The sequence below is a fragment of the Annulohypoxylon truncatum genome (assembly GCF_022578515.1).
Source record: "Annulohypoxylon truncatum strain CBS 140777 unplaced genomic scaffold F4807scaffold_1, whole genome shotgun sequence".
Taxonomy (NCBI): domain Eukaryota; kingdom Fungi; phylum Ascomycota; class Sordariomycetes; order Xylariales; family Hypoxylaceae; genus Annulohypoxylon; species Annulohypoxylon truncatum.
This window is the reverse complement of record NW_025953787.1, coordinates 154,601-174,692: the sequence shown is the minus strand read 5'-3', so window position 1 is coordinate 174,692 and position 20,092 is coordinate 154,601. Positions and strand designations below refer to the sequence as shown.

General features: G+C 48.1%; 7 protein-coding genes across 7 annotated transcripts; 3 read left to right on the top strand and 4 right to left on the bottom strand.

Annotated features, from left to right (window-relative positions):
* Positions 1-13: 13 nt before the first annotated feature.
* On the top strand, positions 14-2,147 carry F4807DRAFT_1655 (uncharacterized protein). The gene is made up of 4 exons (XM_047993385.1): positions 14-363; positions 420-491; positions 546-826; positions 875-2,147. Exons 1-4 carry the CDS (start codon positions 103-105, stop codon positions 1,842-1,844), a joined length of 1,584 nt encoding a protein of 527 aa, XP_047859075.1. The 5' UTR covers positions 14-102; the 3' UTR covers positions 1,845-2,147.
* Positions 2,148-3,892, top strand: F4807DRAFT_1609 (glycoside hydrolase family 5 protein). Its single transcript, XM_047993331.1, has 2 exons — positions 2,148-3,268; positions 3,324-3,892. The coding sequence occupies exons 1-2, from the start codon at positions 2,450-2,452 to the stop codon at positions 3,660-3,662; spliced, it is 1,158 nt and encodes a 385-aa protein (XP_047859074.1). The 5' UTR covers positions 2,148-2,449; the 3' UTR covers positions 3,663-3,892.
* A 785-nt stretch (positions 3,893-4,677) lies between these two features.
* Positions 4,678-6,512, top strand: F4807DRAFT_1604 (uncharacterized protein). The gene is made up of 2 exons (XM_047993326.1): positions 4,678-5,395; positions 5,455-6,512. The coding sequence occupies exons 1-2, from the start codon at positions 4,976-4,978 to the stop codon at positions 5,992-5,994; spliced, it is 960 nt and encodes a 319-aa protein (XP_047859073.1). The 5' UTR covers positions 4,678-4,975; the 3' UTR covers positions 5,995-6,512.
* Position 6,513: 1 nt separating this feature from the next.
* On the bottom strand, positions 6,514-9,506 carry F4807DRAFT_1592 (putative OPT peptide transporter Mtd1). The gene is made up of 4 exons (XM_047993317.1): positions 8,933-9,506; positions 8,703-8,870; positions 8,471-8,652; positions 6,514-8,392 (listed from the first exon to the last, which is right to left on the bottom strand). Exons 1-4 carry the CDS (start codon positions 9,105-9,107, stop codon positions 6,641-6,643), a joined length of 2,277 nt encoding a protein of 758 aa, XP_047859072.1. The 5' UTR covers positions 9,108-9,506; the 3' UTR covers positions 6,514-6,640.
* A 399-nt stretch (positions 9,507-9,905) lies between these two features.
* F4807DRAFT_449211 (aldehyde dehydrogenase) lies at positions 9,906-11,579 on the bottom strand (the record flags this gene model as incomplete). The annotated part of the gene is made up of 3 exons (XM_047999997.1): positions 9,906-11,086; positions 11,189-11,388; positions 11,449-11,579. 3 exons carry the CDS (start codon positions 11,577-11,579, stop codon positions 9,906-9,908), a joined length of 1,512 nt encoding a protein of 503 aa, XP_047859071.1.
* Positions 11,580-13,440: 1,861 nt separating this feature from the next.
* On the bottom strand, positions 13,441-14,616 carry F4807DRAFT_455001 (glycoside hydrolase family 18 protein; the record flags this gene model as incomplete). The annotated part of the gene is made up of 2 exons (XM_048000649.1): positions 13,441-13,835; positions 13,944-14,616. 2 exons carry the CDS (start codon positions 14,614-14,616, stop codon positions 13,441-13,443), a joined length of 1,068 nt encoding a protein of 355 aa, XP_047859070.1.
* A 3,075-nt stretch (positions 14,617-17,691) lies between these two features.
* Positions 17,692-18,364, bottom strand: F4807DRAFT_449209 (uncharacterized protein; the record flags this gene model as incomplete). Its single annotated transcript, XM_047999996.1, has 3 exons — positions 17,692-17,738; positions 17,803-17,946; positions 18,004-18,364. 3 exons carry the CDS (start codon positions 18,362-18,364, stop codon positions 17,692-17,694), a joined length of 552 nt encoding a protein of 183 aa, XP_047859069.1.
* Positions 18,365-20,092: the final 1,728 nt, after the last annotated feature.

The window sequence follows — 20,092 nt, the reverse complement described above, 5'->3', positions numbered from 1 at the left end:
TTTAAAACTCACGGTTGTTTCACTCAACACAATCGCCGGTTAACTAACTCACCTAGACACTCTACTTACGATGAGCAGCTGTGTCTATTCTTAAGAATTACAATGATAATTAGGGGTGCGTCAAGGTGCTGTTCAAAGCTACGACCTACTTTGGTCCGTCCAATAAGTCGATATGGCCAGCAATGCTGTCGCCGATATTCCACACCACCGAGTCATACACCTCCAGCTAGTAACTCTATGAGCTCTGGTGGAATGTTGGCACCATTCACAAATGAACTAGACAAAATCGCTCCCTCCTTCAATATCAGTGGGTCTCAAATACATATCATTAAAACCCCCACAGATTTCTACGAAACACTAAAGGTCGGTGATATGACATTTTGGCTATTGGGGTGAACGAAGCATGTTGACATTGCTAGGCCAGGATACGTAGTGCCAAGAAGCGAATATTCTTATCTACTCTTTACATTGGGAAGTCTGAGAAAGAACTAGTATGGGAATGAATCAACCCATCTTATAAAATACCTATGCTAACTAGAAGTGAGATTGAAACACTTCAAGATGCTCTTCGCGCCAATCCCGAGCTGAAGTTGAGCATCCTCACAGATGCGCTCCGTGGAACTCGAGAAGCACCTGATCCATCTTGCGCTTCTCTACTTGCCCCTCTTATCACGGAATTTGGGCCAGAACGCGTTGAAATTCGGATGTACCATACTCCAAATTTAACTGGTTTACGGAAGAAGCATATACCCAAGCGCATCAACGAAGGATGGGGCTTACAGCATATGAAACTCTACGGAGTTGATGATGAGATAATCCTTTCAGGGTACTTGAGCTCGTTATCCAGTAGAGAGCATTGACTAACATCATCTAGCGCAAATCTTTCCAACGACTACTTCACAAATCGCCAGGATCGATATCACCTGTTCTCCTCCAGCGATGTGACGAACTATTTCTGGGGGCTTTACCAAGGCGTCACGTCACTCAGCTTCCTAGTGCAACCTGCGGTAGATGAGGCTGCCGGATTTAGACTTCATTGGCCGTCCACCAACGCAGCACCCTCGCCTCTAGAGCGCCCTAGTGAGTATGTTTCAAAGGCTACAAAGCTTGTGAATAGCCTGATAGCGCCGAAGGATACCAAACCATCAAGTTTAAGCCCTCACGACACGACAGTGTATATGCTGGGTCAGCTTTCTCAACTTATGAAGCCAGACACATCGACTGAGCTACCCGCGATCACGCATGTTTTGAAAACACTTGGTTCTTCGGAGTACACCGGCTCATCCTGGACTTTTACAGCTGGGTATTTTAACCCAGCCCCGTCGCTCACAAACCTACTACTCTCTACAGCCTCACAAAACAACGTGGTAATAACAGCATCGCCTTATGCGAATGGGTTTTACAAATCGAAAGGTGTGTCGGGACTTCTGCCAGATGCGTATACTCTACTTGCCCGACGATTTCTTCGCGCAATTAAAGAGCGAAAGCAAGACTCCACGGTCATCCTCAAAGAATGGAGAAGGGGAACTGTTAATGAGCCGGGTGGATGGACATATCACGCCAAAGGATTGTGGATAACCCTTCCTCACGAACATGACCCGTCGATGAGTATAATTGGAAGTTCAAATTATACCAAACGCAGCTACTCCCACGATCTAGAAGCGGGCGCCTTGATCGTAACCCGGGACCCTGATTTGAAGAAGAGATTGGGGGACGAGCAAAAGTGGCTGCAGGAGTATGCAAGTCCTGTCACCTTAGACGACTTTGCAAAAACGGAAAGACGAGTCGGATTACAGGTCCGAATTGCAATGTGGATTGTCAGTCTTGTCGGTGGCGCGTTATAACGATCTAGCCGGCACTGAAGCTTGAAAATCCCGGCTACATTTGGCGGCCCAACTGAAGACTCGACGCTCCGTGGCTCTGCGTTTCCCGGCGAATTGGCGCCTTCCATTCCCTTTTCTTAATAAAGCATGGTGGTAGACGGGCATCAATCTACCGAGCCAAGGTTCCGAGCTATCGGCGGAGCAGCTGCTTCCGCATCTGATCTCACATATCATCACAAATGATACCCACCATAGATCATACAATACTCTTTCTCACCTGTATCTGGGCTTACCAGCCGAATTTGCTGTATTGTATACCGTAACGGTAAATTTTGACGGCCAACTCAAAGTGCGATCCGAAGGCCCGCGCTTGAATAGGACAAGATCACGCAGTCGTGGGCGAATAGCTTACAATGCACACTCTAGTTTCATTAGGAATGGAGATGTGCGAAGCGTCTTCAATTTCCACTGAAGATGCAGATTGATTAATTTCAACGAAACCCGTAGACCTATCTAATCGAACTAATGCTAGCTAATCCTAACCTATAAGAAGCACCTCATGCGCACGGCAAATATGGTTGCCTTCTAACCTCTACCTATCAAGCATTCCCGCAGATTTGCCCAACATGAAGTATTCGACTTTCATAATTAGTTTGGCGACGACGGCTTCGGCCACCGTCTACTATGCTGGTGTCGCCGAGTCGGGTGGCGAGTTTGGTGTATGGAGTGCTGATGCCAAGAAGGGCACTGGCTTACCTGGGACCTTTGGCGTCGACTACCAATTCATCGATAAGACCGGGATCGACGTCCACGTGGACCAGAACCACCTGAACCTCTTTCGCATAGCCTTCTTGCTTGAGCGAATGGCGCCTGTTGAGACTGGTCTGGGGAAGACGTTTAACGAGACTCATTTCGATCACTTCAAAGAGGCGGTCGACTATGTGACGGTCACCAAGGGTGCCTATGCCATCTTGGATCCTCACAACTACATGCGATACAATGATCCGTCGTCCCAACCCTACTCTGGTAGCGTGATCGGTAACATATCGGACTCTACCGCCGCCACGACCGAGCAATTCGGGGAGTTCTGGGGCGAGCTCGCTAAGCGGTTCGCGGATAACGAGAAAGTCATCTTCGGACTGATGAATGAACCGCACGATATGGAAACTAGTCTCGTGCTGAAAAACAACCAGGCTGCAGTTGATGCCATCCGTGCCGCGAATGCTAGCAATTTGATCCTTCTCCCTGGAAATAGCTGGACTGGAGGTCACGCGTGGACTCAGGGCCCGGATCCGAATAGCGCGATTATCCAGGACTTCAAGGACCCTCTAAACAACACAGCAATCGACATTCACGAATACCTCGACGTGGATTATAGTGGTAGTCATAGCGAGTGCGTGAGCGACCCGGCGACAAACTTGGCGGATGTGACGGCGTGGCTAAAGGTAGGTGAATCCTTCGCATTATCTAAACGACGGAAACAATTAACAAAATTTCCAGGAGAACAATCTTAAAGCTTTCATCACCGAGTTCGGCGGACACAACAACACAGGATGCGATGACATGTTGACAGACTTCATCAAATATATGGACGATAATGACGTGTATATTGGATGGACGGCGTGGGCAGCTGGCCCATTCTGGGGTTCTGCCAGTCCGTGCTGCACAGATTCTATGAACTACGGCAGTTTCGAGCCTGGGAGCAAGGCTGCTGACGGTGGCCCGGGTCTGTACGATACCGTCTGGCTGAAGGTGCTACAACCACTTGTTCCGAGCAAGCTACAGTGGGAGGGTCAGGCGAGTGTAGCAGGAGGAGAGTTGACCGAGTTCCCTGCGTAAGCGCGGCGCTTCAGCTGCACCTAATTGGAATCCCACATTTCTATCGGCGATACCTTCGGAATGACTGTTGCGATTTGTTCATCTGTTCAAAGCTGAACGGCGATTAATAAAAATGCCTCTCCCCTTTTATCTTGGTTGGCTTGGCTTCTTCGGACCTCCTACGTAAGGGCTTCAATCGCCGATTTACACAATCCCACGTGTACCGCCATAATGCAACGTCAAAATCGGTGGGTGGCAAATACAGTTAGTACTATAGTTTGTTCGTTGTTTCGAAAGATCAGATCGGCTCGGAACTGCTAGCAAGGGCCGAAATACGGAAACGACCTATCAAAAAGCGTTTGATATTTGTAGGGTTCACGGATAGCTATGGTACCGACGAACCTTGCAGACGGAAGTCACACATCCGGATCCACAGTCCCGACCCCCCGGAAACACCTTTCCCACGACTTGGATCTGCTGCATGTTTCTTCTTTCCCGGTTCTTCAACTTCACCCGTTTTTCACCCTTCTCACCTCAGCTACGTAGTTGCAAACGCGCTTATGCGAGTGCCGCCCCGGATTGGGAGCGTTCCGTTTCAACAAATCATGGTTTGATTGGATGTTGGTTTGAAGGTCATTTCACTTCCAGTCTTACCAAGAACCGAGATGTAGTTTGAGTAAAGTGCGGCTTCGGAAGAGGCGTTCGCCATTTTTGATAGCGGATTATTGATGCCATGTCGGTTTCCCCCACCTCGATAGATATGTTGGCAGTAATTGATAGCCAACTGCTTTCGCCAGCGTTTGCTCTAGGCTAGCCTTACTGAGAGGGGATGGGCATCGTTGCCAAGAAGCTTATATGAAGGACGACGAACGATGGCATGAGACGATCATATATATACCGAACCATATGTCCCTTCTAAAATCAGATATACGATATGTTTCCGCTTCCAAACACACTGTTAGCCAACGGGAACTGTTTATTCCAGAGTCTTGGCTCTCTCCGTTCTTGAGAACCAGTATCTGAAGCCCCACTCGCCTATTCCGGGGATCGTCGATCCGTTTCAGATCGCGTCTCCCGACAGACTCCAGCCTACGTGGTCAATCTCACGCGATATCCAGGTTCGCAGGTTTTAACAACAATATTATTCTATAGGGAAGACCGCGAGATAATAACCTAGCCCTACCTGCTGAAGACCCAAATTACGTTTGCCGTTAATAGAATAATTAATATCGGTTCAGAGCCGCCCTGAACTCATGTTGAGCAGCTGAGTTCACTCACTTTCATACCTATTAAATTTCAGCACTCAAACAGCCTCACCTCGAAGGCACGCCATCATGGCTATATTCTCGGCAACACTACGAAGCCATACCTTTTCACCGATGCTCTCATTAGCAGGGATATCGCGCTCCCTACTATTCTATTTCTTCATCTTAGCTGCTATTCACGGGACGTCATCTTCGCAGCAAAGAATTACATCCCCACACGATACCTGCATGACGCAAGACGCCCCAAATCAACATGCTCAACAATACCCGGAATTCGTGAGCGGGAACCTCAACGGGACCACATTAATAGTACCTATCTCTTTGAAAACCGCCCGCCGGCTCATCCCCAAAGAATACGGCATCGCCGAGGCAGCGTACCGAGAACTGCTACCTTCGTTTCCTAAGGGCATGTACCCCATGATGGCGCAGATCGTGCACGACCACGACATACAACTCCCTATATACAACGCCTCGATAGCCGACTTCTCAGTAAGCCGACCCTTCTCATTCTTCCTAGCAAGTAGAAGACATCCCTCTAACCAAAACAGCGCGCATCCCTCGAATTCCCCTTCGTCGACATATTCGGCGACGGCCGCTCGTCCTTCCGATGGGCCAGCACCTTCCTCATCTCCTCCAGCAACGCGCTCGCCATCCAAGGCGCGGAGGGGTACGGCGTGACCGTGCACCCGTCGACCTTCGACCCGCCCTGCGACGCGTACGCCGCGCTGCCCAACGGCGCGACCTACGCGCACAGCCAGGCCGCGCCCAACCCCAACCCCGGCTCCAACTCCGCCGCCAAGTTCATGTCCATCGTGGCCAAGCCCTCGCCTAACCGCGTGCCGTACCCGCTCGACTTCGTCCGCGCCGTCACGAACCAGCCTGTGTTCGCCAACGCGCAGGCGTGCGATTACTTCGTCAGGATGTTCGATACCCCGCTTTCGAGCGCCGCGACGCCTGTCGTTGCTGATGTGAGCGTCGACCTCGACCCGTTTCGCGGCCCCAGGAGCTGGCACGGCGTGTACGGGTGGAGGGTGGCGACGCCGTTTTTGGAGCCTTTTATGCCGGAGGCGTGTGTGAGGGCGGGGTGAGCTGGGGAAGTTGGGGTGTAGGTATCACACGGTTGTTGTGTGCTGAGATACTTTATCCGGTTGGTTCTTCTAAGCTTCTAGAAGCTTTCTGGATCTACATACCTGGGGCGAGTTCGAGTTGGTGAATCTTGCTCTCACGGGGAGAAAAGCACGGCCACTCTTAAGCTCCGGTTGTTCGGGTCATCTGGGGAATGAGATAACTCTACCATGGACCAGTTCACCTTACTATGAAGGGACTTCTTGACCGGTCGGGCCGTTATCACGCGGGGTAGAGGAGGGTGTACATCGCGCCCAAGACGTTATCTCAGCTCAGGCCGAAGCTAAGTCGCGAAAACGCAGTTAGTCGATTAAGGTATCGACGTGTTAAGCCTCGCGATGAAATAGCCAAGCATTCAGAGCAATGCGTTGGTCATCTTCTCGCAGAGGTACGATACAGACCCGCCACGCCTATGATGTTATAAAATGTCATGGATCCAGGGGTCGAGTATATTTACAATATAGTTAAATTTAATACTCTACCTAATTAGGTGGAAGTTTTCAAGTTATTTTGCCTCACCATATGCCCCTTTTATGTCTTGGCCCTCACCTCCCTTTTAATTTAGTCGATGACTAAGCTCAGTCAATCTGCGAATATCTTCAGAATAATCTATAGGCAATGATCCGGGTTTCCTGAAGATGGATTGCCCCACCACGAGGGGAATGGGTATGCTGTTCCACTAGCGCCAAAAACCGCAAAAGAAAGGACGAAAATCACCAATTGTGACCCTCCGTCCAACGCTGCTCCGATGAGGTAGTTGTACTTGTTGTAGATATTTGGCAGCCGACGCCTTAGCCAAAGTTGCGAAAAGATGCCCACCGCAATCGAGGACCAAATCCACGAGGTATTTCCATAGTAATTTATACCAGCATACGCAGATATCAACGCCGTATTAATGGGATAATCTTTGACGCGCGGAACTATTTTGATCAGGGTCCAATGCAGGACTGGAAGGAAAAATCCGATGAGGAGCCCGAGAGGAACGATGACATAGCGTCCCGACAACCCATACATGTCTTTTGCCAGAGCCCAGGTCACTGCCTGAGAGTTCATGCTCTGCACAACCGACCCACTCCAAATATTATTTCCGGATGGGTCGAGTAGTATTTCTCGTTGGCTGTTCACGATGCTTGTCATGACTGCGTAGTTCAGGCCTGCGCCGAGGAGAGTGCCGTAAATTTGCGTGGTGAACATAGTCCGGGGAGGGATCTTGCAATAGACTCCCACTTTTAACCAGTTCGCGAGGTTCACGGCAAGGAGGATAACCTGATGTGACCAGCTAGCGAAGTATAGATTGGCCAGCGGACGACCGGGATGAACAACTCCTGCGACCATCTTGCTTATCTGATTCGTCGCGACGCCGCTCCCATACAAGCCGTAGAGAATACAGGAGAAGGGGGCGATGAAAGCCCCTAAAAGAAGGGAAATGATATAACCCCAGGCAGGAAGCGTGGTTTCCCCGATGATATTTACAGCTAACCCTGCGAAGAAACAGAGGACGAAAAGGGCAATGTACCACCAGTGCGGTACTTCCTTGTATTTCAACATGGCTTGGTAATGGACATCGGGCTGCGTCCTGTTTCGCGCCTGTTTCCAAGCAGCAACCATATCCTTGCCGAAGAATATTATAACATGACTTATCAACGCTCCAATGGCAATCGACTGCGTCAGATAACCCCATACTGTCGCTGAGGTCAGGTATGGTAAGCCAACGTCGTTGAGCTTGGCGTAGTCGATGACCCCTTGATCATTTAGAATAGCTGTCGGCTGGAAAACGGTGCTATTAGCTGAGAAGAGGGACGTAGACATGAATGGGAAAGTTTTCGCATTCCAGGTATTTGAGTAGTAAAGCCCAGTCAACGCGGCATATAAGATCACTAAGCCAATCCAAGAATTTAGTTGTTGCTTAAGCGGCAAGGACAAATATTGGCTCTGGATATACTGCCAGTCGAGGCTAAAGTTGAAGATACCGAGCCCTTCATTAGACGAAGCACCGCCGAAGATCGTGGAGATGACAGTTCGGGTACTTTTAGGGGCGTTGATCGTCGCTAGACAGACAATCGAGATACCACTAAACCATGGTATGATGTAGGCTGGGAATATTTCCCAGACAGCGGCAAAGGCAAGAGCCCAACCGAACTTCTTGAGGCGGCCTCGATTGGCGATCCGGTCAAAGTGGAGATTCTGGAAGAGGACGACTTGCGGGAGTGATAACCAGTAGACCATTTCGGCGGGATAGACGATCAGTGGCCTTAGTAGTCCCGCCACTACAAACCCGCAGAGTGAAATTGAGAAGGTAGCGAGTACCGCAGTAGAAGCAGAGACACTTCGGTCGTAGAATAGTCGCTCTATCGCATACACCTTCAAAAGAGCAGTTAGTAATAATTTCGCCAAATATTCAAGCTAGGACCATGTCATGTAGTTAAATCAAAAGCTCACCTCGACTCCCGACAATCCATTATTACCAGACGAGGCGATTAACGATGCCACAACATGCTCTTTAATCCCAAACGGCTGCCCAAAGTTGAGAAAACGGAACGTGTTTTGCAGCCACTTTCCTTTAACTCGATTCGGGTTGGGAGTCAATAATGCCCATGCCTCTCCAAAAACGAAAACCAAGACTAAATGGGATGAGTTAGAAAAGTCCAGCAATTTTCTTACGCAGACTTACGCTGTATGAAAACGGCCGAAACTTGGACTTGGAACGGTTTAAAGGTGTATAATATGGTAATAACGCTGGAAAGCGCAGTGAAAATAGAGCCTAGAACTATGGAACGAAAAGTGAAGGCGGGGTCGCCGTCGTCGCGACACGAGACCAAGTATTTGGATACATCGGCTCCTATTTGGATTTGTTAGTTATGGATATCGGGAAGAGAGAAAAAGAAAATGCGCAGTTGTTACCATTCCGGATTACTGGATGACCTTTCACATATACAGTATCTTCATCGCGCTGAGGATCTTCGGAGCCCACCTTGTGCGCTACACTTGTCTCATCGTTGAGGGGTGCGACGTGCGCCTCTGTCACTATGGCTTTCTTAGGCTTTGGCGAAACGCCGTTTTCGATGGGGTCCGCCATTTTCAGGGAATAGGTAATTGTATGTCGATGAGACGACCAGACAATATGCTCATTACGACGACGTTGAGACTACGTTGAGATATACCTACCTCCTATCTAGCTAGAAATCCAGGTATGCATGGTGAGACTAGGTAGAAGAGAGCGAGAATAAGATGAGGTGTAGTTCCCCTTTCATAACCCCTTGCCTGCTCTGTTTGTCCTTTTGCGATGCTATTTATTGTTTAACTGATGGTGCAATGTCCAACTCGAATGGCGGACACCCGACGGCAAAATTACCAGGGTTTGTGTTCGACACCTGCCTATTGCGGAAATCTTGCGTGGCAATGGTGTGTTCTAGAGGTGGACAATGTGCGCTAGAATGGCATCGACATGCTGGACGATGTCGCGACCCGATCGTACGTATTTTCTAAGCCGGCCAGGAAAACTCCATCTCCGGACGGAACTATAGCTGCCAAGACGGAGGACCCGGGTTTCTCACTCAAAGAAATATTCGGAACTGATAAAAAAGAGCGAGAAATCGAAACATGGAGGATGGACGACGGTCTGAATATATCAGCGTATCATCCCTGGACCACGCTATCCCCTACCATACGAACCGTGCATTATCCACACTCTCACGGAATATACGATACCCCGCTTACACAACCATAAATAGGTGTGCAATATCACAAGATAGCTAAGATGGTCTCAACCTATCATCGAGTTCCATTTTGTTCAAGAGACCGATAAGATAGAGACATCACATCCGCTACACTAGAGCACGACCACCGTCCGACCCCACCAGCTCACTGTCACTTCTCATAGCCTATTTCCAAGATTGACGTGCACGGCTTTAATCTGAGAGTACGCCTCCAAACCGGCTTCTCCAAGCTCTCTGCCAATTCCGCTCTGCTTCACGCCGCCGAAAGGCACGCGCGGGTCGCAGTCCTGAGAGCTGTTCACCCACACCATACCCGCCTCGATCTCCGCCGCCACCCGGTGCGCTCTTTCGACCTTCTCGGTAAACAAGGCGGCGCCGAGTCCATACGTCGTGCTGTTGGCGAGATCCACGGCCTGCTGCTCCTCCGTGAACTTCGCGATGACCACGACGGGGCCGAAGATCTCCTCTTGCCATACCCGCATCGTCGGCAGGACGTCTGTGAAGATGGTGGGGCTCACGTAGAATCCCTTGTCCTTGTCGGCGACCTTGACAGGTTCGCCACCCGACGCCAAAGTGGCGCCCTCGTCTTTCCCTATCTTTACGTACTCCAAAACTCTCTCGTACTGCGCCTTGGACACCTGGGGGCCTTGATAGGTGTCCTTATCCCACTGATGCCCGACCTTACTCGTAGTCTTGGTCCTCTCCAAGAACTGGGCTAAGAAATCGTCATAGATTTTCTCGTGGACAAGAATCCTCGAGGTCGCGGTGCAGATTTGGCCTTGGTTTGACATGATACCCAGATGCGACCACTTAACAGCTTGGTCGATGTCGGCGTCCTCGAAGACGATTAACGGAGACTTGCCGCCGGTCTCGAGACTGATGTTCTTGAGCGTCTTGGCGGCCGTGCCCATGATGGCCTTAGCCGTCGCGGTACTTCCGGTAAAGGCGACCTTGTCTACGAGAGCGTGGCTGACCAGGGCTGATCCCGCCACAGCTCCCAAACCATTGATGAAGTTAATCACCCCGGGAGGGAATCCTGCTTTCTTGATCAAGGTTCCGAGAAATAGGATACTTAAGGGCGTCTGCTCTGCCGCCTTGAGGACGACCGTGTTTCCGCATGCAATAGCTGGCCCCAGCTTCCAGGTGGCCATCGAAAGGGGGTAGTTCCATGGGATAATCTGTCCGACGACGCCTATGGGCTGGCGAATCGTGTAAGCGAACTTCTGGTGGGTGGTGTTGATGGTTTGACCGTAAGTCTTGTCGGCCCAGCCCGCGTAATAGCGGATGACGGTTATGGCCTCCGTCAGATCAGTTTCCAGGGCTTCGGCATATGTTTTACCTAGGAATAACCTGTTACTTCTTATTTCCTCAAACTATCCATTCACCGTATGAAAATGGTGCCTAAGAAATTCCCGAGCGGTAAGGTGGCAATAAGACTTACCATTATCCCATGCGTCGATGGTCGCGAATACCTCACGGTTTTCTTCTATAAGATCTGCTAGTTTATATAGAAGCGCTCCGCGATCCGTCGCAGGCAGCAGTTTCCAAGAAGGATCCTTGAGAGCCTTATGCGCAGCCTTAACGGCCTTGTCCACATCTACCTCGCTAGCGGCCTGTACTGCGGCGATCTTCTCTTCGGTGCTGAGTAATTTGACTGTTAGGATTTACTCCCTGCCATTTTGAAGAACTTGGTAAACTCACGCAGGATCGATAGAGTCTAGGCTCTCGCCATTAGCAGATAGGACAAATTCATTGTTAATGAAGAGTCCGGTCGGTTGAGAATACTTGACGCCATTTGGCGCAGTGAGTTCAATAAAGGGGGCAGACGCCATGGCTATTTTAAGGATTTGCAAGTCAGTTAACGTTTACCAATTGATTACCGGAATACACAATGGGCAAACGCGCTTTATATTAGGTTCAACGACTTAAACATGAACTAGGTAATGTCTAGATGAATTAGACTCTTTCAACCACCTAGACGATTACGAAATCTAAACGAGGGGAAAGGGATAGACAGGATCGGATTACATAGTAAGTGCTACTGTCGCACACAAGAGGTTACCCCACATGGGTTTATCTGATAGGGACTTAGATATGACAGCCAGCTAACCCACCTATCACGTAGCAGCGTGAAGTGGGTTTACACCAAGACTTCCTTTTTAAGGTTATCTTTACCAAATAGAACCACTTAGAGCAATCGTGAAGAACGTTTACCTAGGCAGATTTATGATCATGGTGTTTAGCGGATTTACTACTAATATTACAAACTACCCTTACTAACAAATAGGACTATTATCGAACAACATACCATATTGGAATTCAGTCTTGAACCCATCATTTTATGTTACTTTCAAGGCTCATCTCCGATCGCTTGCTTAACCCCTCCGCCACAGCGCGGGGAATTTGCTTCCCAAGCCAATGCCTTGAGGTTTTCGCCACGGAATCTGCTTACCTTCGCGAATAACTTATAGGTACCCTTCACACAATATATACATTTTGTTCGATGCATCGGAATCATCTCAATCCCAAAGAACTTGGCATAGCTCATAGTGCATAGATGCAATAATATCAGAAGCGACTAGGTAGGTATGTAGCCAGAAGCAATAGTTGAACGATATTGACCATTGCCGGATACTATCCCCTCGCTGTCTAATTCTGGTATGTATATGCGATACTTCCCAGAAACCCCTTCTAAAACTTTTGAAGTTAGGCCTGAGCTCATCTCTCGATAAGCTACCTAATCTCGACAACCCCGCTGACTATGATTATGAGCCGATTTCGTTGTTTTAGCTCGTATACCATGTCTTCGGTGAGACTCTTCAAGAATTGGGCAAGTACCGAATAGAGTAGCTAGAATGACTAGAGGACACTCTACCTCCTCCCAACCATGATGCCATAACTGGAAGTCTTGCAGCGATCCGTTCAGACTACTATTGTCTCTGTTCAACCCTACCTATCTCGGCAGGTACAAGATTAAGCTAGGCGCTAGGTGAGGCAAAGCATCCCCTTCTCATATCCTTCCGCTCCGACAATATGTCACTAGCATGCTATAGCCTAGAAAGTTCTCACTGCGTTTTAGGTCTCCGCCGCCCCGAATTGTCACATGTCACGTACATCCATGGTCAGCAGCGCTATTCTTCTACGGTCGCAATGTTTCACTGGCTGTCGAACGAGTCGGAGTAAATATGTCAAGTATAAATAGGAAGCGCTCGAGCTTGCAAGACTTCATACAAATGCAAACTAAATTGCTTGCACTCACCGAGTCGATACCAGACGGCGTTTCACTTCGATCGACTTACAGAAGAGCAACCGGGAGTCCGGACCCCGGTACCCACTCTTCTCCGGTAGGTTCCTTCCTTCCGCTAATGATTTCGCTCTGGGACCGTTACTTCCTTGTGTAACAACTCGCAATATTACCCCTGGGCCAATATAAAGGGGGGAATATTTCACCCATAGAAGAACATCTCTACCAGACGAAATCTAACTATTAGATCTCAGGCGTGTTTTCTAATGAGAATTATCTAGTCATAATATATATCGAACGATAGTACCGGTAGAAACACATTTTATATGAGAGATGTTATGTAAGCTGTATTTGCTATTTACAAGCACATACTATGTTTATGTACATGGGTATAATGCGGTATGTATGTGTTAGTGCGGCGTGGTAGTCTGTGAGTGTGGTGTATGCATCTAGCAAACGGCTCCCTTTGTCAGGATGCTGTTCACTTCTTGCGCGTAGGTGCAGCCGTTGTTAACGTTTGAGTCCGAGAATCCGGCACTCCACATCATCACACCACCGAACCTCGAGTCGTCCTTGACGCTGTTGACGATAGTCAAGAGTTGGTCGGGAGTTGCGTAGTATGTCTCTCCAGTCGGGCTGCCGTTGGCGGCCAAGGGAGAGGCCGGCACACCGATGAAGATCTTGGCGTCCTTTGAGGGGCCACTGGCGGTGAAGTTAAGCCATCCGTCATAGTTGAAAGGGGCGTTGCCGTTAATGGGGAGAGCGCAGGGGTAAGTGTAGTTGTTGTTATTATAGAATTGGGGCCAGATGTAATCGAACGTAGCATTGCCGATGACGACTCCCACTTTAATAATGTTAGTTTGAGTCATATAGGAACAGTTATACTTAAAAAAAAAAAAAAAAAAAAAAAAAAAAAAAAAAAAATTTAAAAAAAAACCCTTTATAAGTACACAGAAGAGCCACAGCATTAAGAGAAGGGAATACTTTCGATTAGGCTCTGGGATGGGGCATTGCGGGGCACTTGAAATAAGATAAGTGCGAGAAGAATCAGTTTCGAAGTTGGTGCGCAATGCGGAGATCATGGCAGGGTAATATTCGCTTCCTCGGTTCACTTCGATGTCAAAGTCGAAGCCATCGACAACAACATCGCCGAAGGGACGTTGGACACCGCTAGAGTTGCCCGAGTTTCCGTAGGCTTGCCAGAGGTAGTTTCCAATCGACTCGGCCTCCGAGTCCGAGGACAAAGAGTAAGAGGCGGTGGCCCCACCCAGTGATAGGAGGACCTTGATGCCGGCAGACTGGCAAGTCGTGATGGCCGAGGCCAAGGCATCACAGTTCTGGCCTTCGCCAGCAGTGCTAATGAAGCAGGACTGGCCGATGGTACCAGAGGGGATGTCGGCTCCGTTACCCCACTGGTACAAGAAGGCTAGGACGATAATGTCGATGCCGGATGTGGAGGAACAGTAAGTCGAGAGGTCGTTGTTCTCGATGGTACCGCCACCGTTCTGGCCCCAGTAGACGACTGTCTGTGCGCCTGTGGACTGACGGGCCTTGTGAGCATGGGGAAGAGCTGTTGCTAATCCGGCCATAAGGCCGAGGCTGCTATATACGGTAGAAAGATGCATGTTGGTGAATTCAGGTGAAATGTACAGAAAACGAACTATATACAAGAAGCGGATGATCTGTCAAAGATACTAAGATTCTATGATTCTAGGGAGTGTGTTAAGGGAATGTGATCTGAAGCGATGCTTGTGCCTACCGAAATGAAAAGAGATGAGCGAGGAACTGGGGAGCATCTTGACTTATTTATCTTCTCAATAGCTGAAGGCTGACAGATACAGCTCTTGGAGGCTTACATACCTAGGCAGATACGCTGGAATGTTCCCAGCCAACAGGTCGAATATGTCAGGAGACGTTACATGATGCACGCGGAATACCAGTCACAGTACTTGGAGAAGATACATAAGGTAAGCCTGTGATCGAATTTCTGAACGTGGCATAGACCGTAGTAGAAGGCGATTCCGGGCTTGGGAAGGAGCCGCGTCAAGGTCTGGTACACATGCTAAAGGGGAAGTCGGCGTGATGACGGGCAAGGAGCTTCGTCTCTTCCACATCTGACCTCAGGGGATCCGGAATAGCGCTGTCGTGCATCGGCCGATGATCCCGGGCTTGGCAAGTTCACTGCCGATCAGTTGGTCGGTAGCAAGAGGAGGTCTCATACTCTATACCACTACGTTACAATATATTGATTCAGGAGCGAAACAGCTTATGTTAGTGAGAAATCAGATAACAGCGATAATATTATTGATGACGAACTAAGATTATAGCGGATGACCTGCAACGTTGACAGTTGACCCGCTGCACCAGCACCATCGCCAATAGGGTCGTATTCCAGGTAGAGAAAATGCGACCTGCTTTATCTATGTTCAGCACGCATACAAGATAGCTAGGGCTGCCAGGGCTGCTGGGTATGTTATGAGCTACCTATTCTGGTGATATATAGTCGTGTGACGGAGGGACGGGATGATTGGCCGAGGTTTGCTCCGAGTTTCACTGACGGTTAATAAGTGGCACACCTCATCCCCAGTCTCCCCTAGGAATCTCGTCGCCCAATTAGGAAGGCCCCAGAGCTGCTACAGGTAGCATTCCCTTAATTTACCCATTTTGAATGCAGGTACGCATCTAACATAATACTCTATTTTCAGATCCATGAACATCTACCCTTTCCGATGCTCACTCTATGTAATCTTCATTGGATGACCACAACCAGATCTGGAAAAGCCCCTGGCCTCGCCGCGTAGATATCTAAAGGCCGGACCTCGACCGATGATGAGGTGGGGAGCGATCGTCAGCGCCTACCGCATAACCTTCCGAAAAAGCTTCGTCGTCTCCTCCACCCAAAGTATGCGATGACAATTGAGGTAATCATAAGAATTACACTCGGTACGCCGATCGCAATTCCGATAATGCTTTCTGTGCTTAATCCTCTTTTGTCTAAATTTAGAGGCTTTGTCGTGGGAATAAGCGGCCGGGGCGTCGTCCAAAGCGTTGTTGCATCTCTTATTTCGACCGCTGTACACCCATCCTCATTGGTGGCGTGGTCAGATGCGCCCACATCCCCATAGTAGCTCGTGCCGCGGGGATCTGGGTTCCATTTAGTCATCATGAAACCACAACTAGAGAAGATATTTATTTGGGAAATATTCACCTTCACTCTCACCGGGAAAATCCTTAATTACTACATTTGCTTTCACCCTTCTGTAAGGCATCTGCACCAGCCGTAGGCTTGGCTGATTATCGCTCGATTCGGGGATGATTCGAGAAGTTATGGAGACCGGCCTAAGATTACCCATAGACTTGCTTGCGAAGGACAACGCACCGAGCAAGAGATATGATATGCTGACCATAACTTAGGTTAGATGATGGAACATGTCGCTGAGAAGGCCTACCTCTAGACGAAGGAATAGAAACGAAATGCGAAGTTATATTATCTGCTAGTGTCACCAGAGATGGTACAGATCCTTCTATACTAACTAGGTAAGTGCCTATATAAGGCACCATAGCCACGGTTCTCGAGGTGTACGGCACTAAAGAAATGCAAAATCGATCTGAAAAATCGATCTGGTCAAGCCTAAGAGGCGCCAGCCACAACACCCTGACATGCAAGGCGCGAGCCAATAACAAGTTATGTGCCTAGCCATCTATTACACAGATAGTTACCTCGATCAGCAGCATGGCTACACCTCAAGCGACTTCGCCCCTCCTGGGTAATGCAATGCAATCAAGAATTGCCAAAATAAGCGAAGCCGGTGAGTTTAGCATATATGAAAATGCATGTTCTTGTCTCGGTTTCCCGCGTTCACCCAATTGCTCACGTACCTCATAGTCAGTCTCAAGTCAGGACAGATACTTACATAATACGCACAAATCAACGCGTGGAGCGTAGGTGGGGGCTGAGACATCATTCGTACCTCTGCAAACTTGACAGAGTGTAGGTAGGTACAGGTACTACAAGAAACGTGGCTGTAAACATCATAGGGATTCACGAGTCAGAAAGCGTCTCTGCACGTTATATCTATTGCTAGCTATTCGTCGCGAGTTAGAGGGCAAGGCAACACTGGAATGCTTTCATGCTAACACCTAAAACTTACCGCTGCTAACTCTATAAGTTTCTGTTTGGACGTATGACATCTTCATTGATTCATCATTGACAATTGCTTCTGCCACATGCCTATTAGCTAGAATGCTGATATTGACATCGTCTACCTAGGTAGGTAACTGTCCAAATCATAACCGAGACATCTTAAAATTCCTTCTCAGCCCTTGATTTGCCTTGGGAATCAGTTATAACCCTTCATAACTAGCTAATTACCTGAGTAGGAATGTGGGTAGGTAGGTCTCCAATCTCTCATTGTCCCACTGATCTTCTTACCACCACTTATATCGGGCAGTGGCATTCAAATCTAAAAACAACCCAAAAGTTAACAAGAAGTTACCTAGGTACTTAATGCTAGGTACCTAGGGAAAGGTTCTGGAGATCGGATAATCTACCACGTGCGCTTTGATGATCATGGTGAAGCCCTAATGATAATCAGAGCCAATGTCAAACTGAAGCCACGTAGACGAAACACACCACTGTTATCCCAACTCTGCTATCAACCCATCGCTCAGGCCAGCGCCCCTTTCATATTATTATCTTTTTAAATTGATATCCGTAGTCTCTCATTTGGGACGAGGTCAGTGGTGCCTGGACGATATTATATTAGTAAGCAAGCCGAGGAGACAGGTATTCAATATAGTTTCACACTTACAAGTAAATACATGTGTGAGAAAGGTTGCCGAGATAAGCTGCCAGCAGTCCATCTCCTGGGGGCGACGAGGACGGTTACAAGTCCCAAGAAAGGTATTGTTGATGTCCCTCATGTCATAATTCCCATTTCCAGTTCCATACAAAGCTGTACGCGGTTAGCGACTTGAGGCTCTAGAGTAAACATTGGTTTAATTAGACTCACTAACGGCTCCAGTAGCCCTATTGAATAGTGGAAAAGGGTGATCAGTGGAACGACCAATGGCGTTTTTCCGGTTGTACATCTCGAACCGGCTGATGATCCAATCCCTAGGCGCTTTTGCGTTACACCCATCACAGGCCCAGCGACCCTTGCTCGCATCGTTTATAGTGCTCGCAGAGATGGGAATCACGTGGCCCATGTCAGAGCAGCTAAGCGGCGCGTGCTTGTGAATCTGCAATTCTGTGGAACTGAAGGTTACGCCAACGTCAGTGATGTCGTTAGTCTTCCCGATATATATGGCGAAATTTGCAAGAGCGGTTGACACAAATGCTGCGACAACCAGTATTCTTAGACTATAACGCATTTCCGTGGTTCGAAAGTTTTGAAGTGCAAGGTAAAGAAGTCGAATTCAGCGCTTCTTCTCCTATGTAATTACCCAGGACGACCCCGATCGGGCGAGAAGTTGCCCAGAGGATTTGCGATACTGACATGGACGACTCAGTGTTTAAATTAAATGTGATGTTATACAAGGCGGAAACCGTCATCCATGGAGGGAGGATTACGTGGTTTATATAGTAATGACGGGGACTGAAGCTCGATGCGTCCCTTGGATGCGATAACATCACATCACAACTAGGTGCCGGCAACCTCGCAGAAATCTAGCTACCTACGATACGCATAGATAGAGTCTAATTAAGGTCTAATAGTAGCCACATACGTAAGAGCGCGTCTTTAATCTGATATCTGTGGTCGTCATAACGAACGTCGAACCTAGACAAGCTCAGTAGCTGAGGAATGTGGTTTTGATATATTAGGGCAAGATCATCTGCACGACCACGACAAGGGCTATATCACACTCGATTGATTAAATAATATTCATCACCTATATTAATACCTAGTTCATTAGATCATATAATTAGTTCGATCGAATAGTATTATTAATCTAAGAGTTCGGGCTGGAATCCTTAATTGAGATCTATGCTCAGAGATGTTGAAGCAGAGATGGCGGAAAAGAAGGAAGATTACTTCGAGAGCAGTTCAGATCGACCCTAGGAAAATATGAAACATGAGTTTAATTTCACGTTAGGATGTGGCTAGGTCAAATACTCGGCATCGAAGCATGCACATAGCAAACCACGATCCCCAAGGCCCTATTCAGATCCAGGCCCAAGACATACAGGAAAACCAGAAGGCGGGAAATTCCAAACCATATAGTATAAGTTTCACTTGGATCTTTCAAGGGAACTTGTCTATTAGAATATGTAAAATTAGGAAACAGCGCTCCGGACTCCAACTTCAACAAGTCCTGCTAAAGTTGCATATAGGGGTGTTTTAACACCCTCTTCGCTAACCCCTAGATTCTTTTGGTGACATCTTTAAAGCCCATTAATCTAAGGTCCCTAGCGTATCTAGGTGACCTTCCAAAACTCCTGACGTATATCAAATTTCATAGTAGGGTTCTAATATTATTCGCGGGTAAGGAGTCCTATTCACCTATTTGCCCAGAAGGTAACCAAGCAAAGATTTTACATTAAAATGAGAATAAAGATAAGCCACTACATCATACGTACTATAGCTACTAAGATACTCATAATTCGTATTAATTGTCTGCTTGTCGGTTACATTTGGTTAAAATTCTCCCCTTTCGATCGTTGCTAAATACTAAAGTGAGCTCGTCTGCACACTACCTAGTAGGTACTAATTCTACTTATTACCTACAATTATAAATGTTCTTCAATGTGTTCATGAGAGACAGGATTCTTTTTTTTTTAAAAAAAAGAATCTTCCAAATTGGTACAAGGTAAATTGTTAGGGTTCTCAGACGTGGGAGGAGGCTTTATAAGAGGTAGGTTATAAATACCCAGAAAAGGGGCTGCTTAGAATAGCGCATCCACGCCCGCGCAACACATTTCTATAACAGACACATCATGTCAGCATCATTTACTGGCCAAGAAAAGCCGGGATACTAAATATGGTTAGAGATAGCATGCGGTGCATTTCTTCGCATGTAAGGCTGGGTTGCCATATTCAGAATCGCATCTGCGATTATGGCTAAGGGTGTTGTTCCCGCACTTAAAAAACGGCTTGTGTC